Below are 6,849 nucleotides of genomic sequence, written 5' to 3'. Positions count from 1 at the left end.
CTATCTTAGGTGGTTCTTCACATTTTCAAAGTTGCAACATGGGTTTTGCTACAGAAAACCTGGCAAAATTTTTTTTCTTTTTTACATCTTACTTCACATATCAGAAATGTCACAACTTTTAAATAGCTCAGTTGAACCACTATCAAACTCAGGATGGGCAACCAAATCTAAACTGTAATCAGTCAGCTCAAATAAGCCAAAGGAGCGTTATGCATAAGTTCAACTGCACCAAAGCAACAAGGCATTAGAGAAACAAGCATCGAGAATCTCAGTTAAAAGAAAGAAACACACGGTATCACTGGTTATGTTTCAGTTGTGTGCTGAGAAGTTCTCTCAGTGAAGTCTAGCCTTGGAATCCTCTGGGAAAACACCCAGATACGCTACATGTTGAAATTACATTCTAATATGGCCATTGGGTTTATTTTTTAATTATTACAAAACTATATACAAGTGAAATGGTACAAATGCATTTTCATCAGGTGCTAGTTAGCTATAAAAGTTAACAATATATTTTTGGGAAGAAAATCCTACTTATCTGAAATACATTTGGCAATGGAAGCTAATAACCAAAAGACTGTCTCAGCTTCCCAGGACACAACAATAGCACTCTCCCTCTCAGAATTATTCACTTTTTATTTACTCAAATAACATTTGTAACAGCGTGTTATTATTGAGTAGCGAATAAGACTATGAGGCTTATCGGGAAACTGGCATAAAGTCATATATGTATGTATATATATAATTTTTTTTACAAAACAAGAACACTAAAATTAAAGTCACAACACACTTTCATGAACTATTAAACCTAAAATAATCATTTCAGAAAGCTATGCCATTTGAACCCTAGGAACACAAGCGTCAGAACGGCAACTCTCACTATTCTAAAAAGCTGCCAGGCCGAGTTAACCTTAGCACTGAGGGTTTAACGTGTCAAGTTCCAGCCCAGTATGGATGTCCCATGGCAGAATACTTAAATCTGAAATCGCTGTAGGAAAACACTACTTGACCCTTTAGGTATTGCAGAAACAGCAGGCTGTTGGCACCACTGGCTAAAAAACATTAAGTCTTGCTGCCATCAACGACCAAAGGCACTTGGATAATCACGAATTCCACACTGGGCCATATGGTATACACACTATTATAAAAGTGTAAAAGAAGGGTCAGTACTCTGTGTGACTCGCCTATTTGATTCCTGTGGCCTTCAGCTGTCAAACAATGACTGCAAACAATTACGAATGGAAAGAAGATAAAGAAAATTCGTAGGACAAAAAAGTCAACCAATTGTCATGATTTTTATAAAGGCAATGAATAGTCATCGGGGCATTTCTTGTTATCCAACAACAAAACCAAAGAAACAAAGATATCTATTTTGCCCCAAACAACTTCAACCAGTTATTTGATACCAAGAAATGCCCCCGCCCCTCCCTATAGGTCATTCATAGCTCTGGGAATTCTAATGGGTATTCTGTTTATCACTTTATTCACAATGTCTACACACATCGACCTCTTCTTGGCAACTTCCATTTTAAAGTAAGTTCTCTTCCCATTAACGTTCCTGGATTGTATGTTAGCCCAGAACATGAGGCCAAATCACCTCCAATTGGATTCCAGTCATTCTTGTAGCCAACACGCTCTTCACAATTTATTCACTTTTTATCGCAAGCCACGTGGTTCCAATACACTTCAATTTTATTCAATTCAAAAGAATTTAACAAGTCAACTTTTCCTAAACAAAAATTTTATACCACTTTCTTTAGGCGCTCAGTAAATATAAATATTAAGCTTCAATATAAAACCTTTATATAAACACCTTAAATTTTTTTTTAAATAGTTGTACTTTGCATCTCTGTAACGACTGAGCTCATGAAATTCAAAGCCATACAAATCCTTGCACTACTAACAGTCATAAGCTTGAACCTCTTAAAAAATATCCTTGGTCAAAGCTTTGGAATCCAGTAAAAATTAGAAAACGAGTGGGCTGCAGAATACCCTGAGCGCACATCAGTACAACACCAAGAAACACAGCTGATCTTCCGTTCAGAAAGAGGGGCTGGCAGTCAAAAACAAAACAGGAGAGAGGGAATAAAGAGCAAGTAAAATTCTGGCTTTATTACACAAGCACGAAAGCAAATTCCTTTGGGGGTGAAAAAAAATGACTTCGGAGGACTTCCAGACCAGTGAGGTAGAGTCCGAAAGGGAGGAAACGCATCTGTCCCGACAGTCTCCGAGATGTCTCCGTCCTGGGCCGGACAGCAAACGGACCTCCCCCGCGGGTCCAGCTGTCCCGGGTCGCAGTGACCACGCCGGGAGGCCGCACCTGTCTCGGGGTCCCGGACCGCGGTGCCGCATCCCAGGGACGCCGGCGAGGGCCCCGCAGGCAAGCGTCCCGCATCCCGGGACCTGTCCGCCCGTAAAGTGCACCAGGGGGCTGGTTCTGTAAACACTCGACTGACACTTGTTCATCCCGCCGCCGAAGCTCGCCCAGGGGTGGGGGTGGGGTGGGAGGGTGTCGCGGCCGACAGGAGGCGCCGTGCGCCGGCGCGTCACGCCCGCGGCACCGGGAAGCGGCGGAGCCTCACCACGGGGTCCAGGTCCACTCGCAGCACTTGGCGCGCCTTGCGCCGGGCCGCCGCCAGGCTGCGCTCGCCCCACACGTCGTCGCCAACGCGGATGGTCGGGAAGCTGGTCAGCGTCGGGGTGGCCGCCCTCCAGATCTCCTCCAGGGTGCGGCCCCCAAAGCAGGGCGCGGCCGGCCGAGGCTCCTCGGGGACCGGAGTGGCTGGCCTCCTGCGGCCCGGAGCGGGCTGGGCTCGGCGGCGCCGCCTCCTGGACGCTGCCCGCGAGCCGGGCCGGCGCAGGGGGCGGCCGGCTGGCGCCGGGGGGTCGGGCACCAGCGCGCGGCACGAGGAGTAGCCATAGACGTCCTTGCTGCGCAGGATGTGCGGGGAGAACTGGTGCTTCAGGCTGCAGAGGAAGTTCCAGAGCTCCGCGTCCGAGCTCATGAACTCCGTACTGCTGGGCATGAACAGCTTGAAGGCGTCGCTCAGCGCCTTGGTGCTGTCGGCTAGCGACAGTTGAGATCGCGAGTACACCACCTTCTCCTCTCGCGCCTCCAGCCCGGCCCCTCCTTCCGTCGGACAGCCGCCGCCCCAGGCGGCCCGGGGCCGGCGCCGCCGCCTCTTCACGCCGCGCCGCATCGGAAGCCGTTCAGGGCCGAGCGCGCTCGCCCGCGCCCGCCGCCCTCCCGTCGTCCCTCGGCCGCCGCTGGCGCCTCCCGCTCCGCTCCGCTCGCGACTTTTCTCGCTTGGCCGCCCCTCCCCCTCCGGGCGGAGGACGCGCTGGAGCTCCAGCCGCCCGGCTCAAGATGGCGGCCGGCGCCCACCCCGGGGCTTTGTCATTGGACGGCGCCGCGCCCCCTCCTCCCGGCTTCTCTTTCTTCTCCTCTCTTGGCCTCCTTTCGCCCTCTGCCTTTCTTGAGATGGGCCCGCCTCAGTCACCGCCCACCTCGGGCCCGGCTCCACCCATTGGGTGCTCTCGGAAAGAGGGGCGGGGACTAGTGGGGGAGAGCCAGTTCCTGGAAGATGGTGCTGGGGTGGATGGTGGTGATGGCCTTTGGACGCTGGTCAACAGTTGGGTGCGTCCATTGAGGGTAGACATGCGTGGAGTGGGAAGTGGATGTCAGCCCGGTCTTTGGGGGTGAAGTGGGTGTGCAACTGGAGTTGGAGCTCAGAGGTCCACCAGTCTGAGTAACAAAAGGAAGTAGCCTGAAGAAACTTGATCTTAGCACAGCCAAGAGGTTTGGGTCCGAGACTAGTAGGGATGGACAGTTCGTGCGTACCTTCGCAGTGCTCCAGGCTTCTTTGACTCCTTGCAGCTCTTGACCTCAAGCCATCTCAAGAAAACAGTAAACATTCGGGCAATATGACAGCCCTCTGGACAATGGAGACACTCTGGTCATTGGGGAAGCAAAGGCTTTCACACCGTATGAAACTAAACACCGTTAAGTGGGCAAAGTGCAGTGGCAACAAAGCCCTTCTGCTTAAAGGAGATAATTTAGATACACAGTTCTATCAGGATGCTGTTTCATATTTCACTAGGTATTAAAATGCCCCTTTGCAGTGCAATCTCTGTCCCTAAGAATGTAGGATTCCATATAATCAATAAGATTTTGTTGAGAATCATCCTTAAGAATGCATTGCCTTTTGTAATTGAGAGGAGGGGTAGACACTCTTGTCAGTTTTTCTATCCTCCATACTGAGCTCTCTTCCTGTTCACAGACACTGAATGATTACAGAATGAACCACTGACTATTTGAAATGGAGTGAGAAAGAAATATTTAAATTGCTTAAAACAGGATAATTTTATGTTATATTTATATTGCAGTTTTCTCCAAAATCCTTTAAACTTTTTTTCTCACTTTGGGGATCAAAGTCAGAACCTTTCACATCCTAAGAAAGCACTTGACTACTGAACTAGCCCCCCGACACACACCACTAGATTTCTTTAAATTTTTTAAAGTTTTTTTACTCTCCTAATACTTAGAGGAAGGCATGCATATTTCACTCTTCAGTAAACATTGTGCAGTAGAAATAGAGTACAGAATTTCTCTGATCTACATTCAGTTGATGGTTCCTTTAGAATTCTTTGAGCTGAAAGACTAGTTCAGTGTCCTTATTTCACAGATGAAATTTAGACCTACAGGGGTTCATTAATATAGCTTGCTGATAGCAGCTTGGAACTCTAGGTCTTTGGATTCTTAATCTAGTGATCTTTATATTTCACTGGAGGTTTCACAAATTGTGCTGTTGTAACTTAATAGAAAATGCCGGATACATTTTCAGTGGGGCAACTAGAGACAGAGCTGTACCCCACTCTACCAGTTTTAAATTGTCCTATGATGGATGAGGATATTTTATTTGACCCAGATAACATTTGGTCTGGTTTCAATAAAAACTAAAAAATAATTTGAAAATTTCTTACCTACACCAAAGCACACTCTCCACACAACAGGTTTATGGCAAAAATAAAATTTCTGACCATGAATCAGTTCTCTATGTACCAAAATAATAACTTTCTAAAGAGCAAATCATTTTCTTAGAAAAGCATACTCTTCTCAGAGAACAAGATTATAGAGCCAGTTCCCAGCTTCCTAGCTCCCTGTAAAGGAATTACGTTGCAACAGCTGTGTATCATAACTGGTTCTCTTGGTAATTCTGAGAACACATAATAATGTGAGGTTTGAATGACTTCTATTGGACTGCCCTTGTACATGGACACACAAAATCTCACAGACTAAGTCAGTGGAAAGCCAGATGTTGGGGGCTGGGGACTTTGTAATGCAAGAAAAGTATAAACTAGTCCAAGCTTTAAACATTATTATTTTTACCTCTGCATTTAATTGTGTCGTCCATGTTAATGATAAATTCCTCCAGTCTTACCACATAAATATGTAATTGACTTTAAGAAAATAAATGGTTTTCTTTTCATCAAAACTTCAAAAATTCTAAGGAGACATAAGATCTTAATTAGTTATGCATTATAGAATTTGTTTTGTAAGGCAGTACACTATTTCTTATGAAATTCAGGAACCAATATTGTGTTAAACTGCTTAAATCTTACATTTTTAATTTTGTCTGTTTGCTCTCTTGCCTTTATTTTCTACATTCTTGACCTCTACTTTTTGATAGTTCAAATAGTCTTTATACAAATGGCTCCTTATCCAGTCTTTTTCAAGCGAATAAATTTTACATACAAGGGAAATAATAATTCTAGTTCCCAAGACCCTACAAGATTTATGGATGGTGGCAAATTAGGTTTCTGTAAGTGAGGAATGATAGTTTGTAGTTGTCAGTTTATTCCTTTACTTCTGAGGGATAACAGCTTCCTGCATCAGATAAACAAATGACAGATAAGAATAAACAAAGTAACTATTTTCTACTTTATGCTGTTAAAAAGGAATCTAAGAGCTGGGTATAGTGGTGCATGCCTTTAATCTCAGCATTTGGAAGGCAGAAGCTGGCAGATCTCTGAGATCAAGGCCAGCCTGGTCTACATATTGAATTCCAGACCAGCTGGGGCTACAGGGAGACCTATCTGGAAAAAAAAAAAAAAAAAAAAAAAAGTCATTGAAGAAATTAACAAAATGTATTTCTTAACTACCTTTCCCCTTGTTTTAATTATCTCATTTCTTCAAAATTGTTTGCTTCTTGAGTGGTGCCCCCCAAATACATATGCAAGTGATTATAAGCATCAGCTCCAGAATCAAATAGACTTGGCATCAAACATATCTTTACAATTAAGAATTCTTGAATAGCAGGGTTAGAGAGATTACTCAGCATTTAGGAGCACTGACTGCTCTTGCAGAAGACCTGGATTCTGTTCCCAGCACCCACATGGCGGCTGACAACAGTCCATAACTCCAGTTCCGGGAGATCCAATGCCCTCTTCTGATCTCCATGGCATTGCAGGATACAAGTGCACTTACATACATGCAGGCAATATACTCACACACATAAAATAAAAACAAATACTGTATTATCACATGTATGTAAGCACACCTGTGTCGTTCAGTGCCAGTGAAGGTCAGAAGAGGTGTTGGATCCCCTGGAACTAGAGCTATGGATGGTTGTTAGCCACCGTGTGGGTGCTGGAATTTGAACCCAGGTCTTCTGCAAGAGCAGCCAGTGCTCTTAACCACTGAGTCCCCTCTCCAGCCCCTAAATATGTTTTTAAAAGGAATTCTCAGATACTAATTTTTATCTTTATCTGTTCTATCTATGAAATGAGATGTAACCTACACTTAATGGATTATTTTGACTGTTCAGATACTATAGTATCTGAAACATAGTA

General features: G+C 44.9%; 1 protein-coding gene across 1 annotated transcript; it reads right to left on the bottom strand.

Annotated features, from left to right (window-relative positions):
* Positions 1-2,401: 2,401 nt before the first annotated feature.
* On the bottom strand, positions 2,402-5,990 carry Ccdc71l (coiled-coil domain containing 71 like). The gene has a single exon (XM_029562329.1). It carries the CDS (start codon positions 3,195-3,197, stop codon positions 2,544-2,546), a length of 654 nt encoding a protein of 217 aa, XP_029418189.1. The 5' UTR covers positions 3,198-5,990; the 3' UTR covers positions 2,402-2,543.
* Positions 5,991-6,849: the final 859 nt, after the last annotated feature.

This window comes from Nannospalax galili, unplaced genomic scaffold (assembly GCF_000622305.1).
Source record: "Nannospalax galili isolate Female #2095 unplaced genomic scaffold, S.galili_v1.0 scaffold312, whole genome shotgun sequence".
Lineage (NCBI taxonomy): Eukaryota > Metazoa > Chordata > Mammalia > Rodentia > Spalacidae > Nannospalax > Nannospalax galili.
Note: the sequence above shows the minus strand (reverse complement) of the source record. Positions and strands in the feature narration are given on the sequence as shown.

Excerpts from the sequence above, each read along its gene's own strand:
- Ccdc71l (XM_029562329.1), bottom strand. The coding sequence starts at position 3,197 with ATGCGGCGCGGCGTGAAGAGGCGGCGGCGCCGGCCCCGGGCCGCCTGG.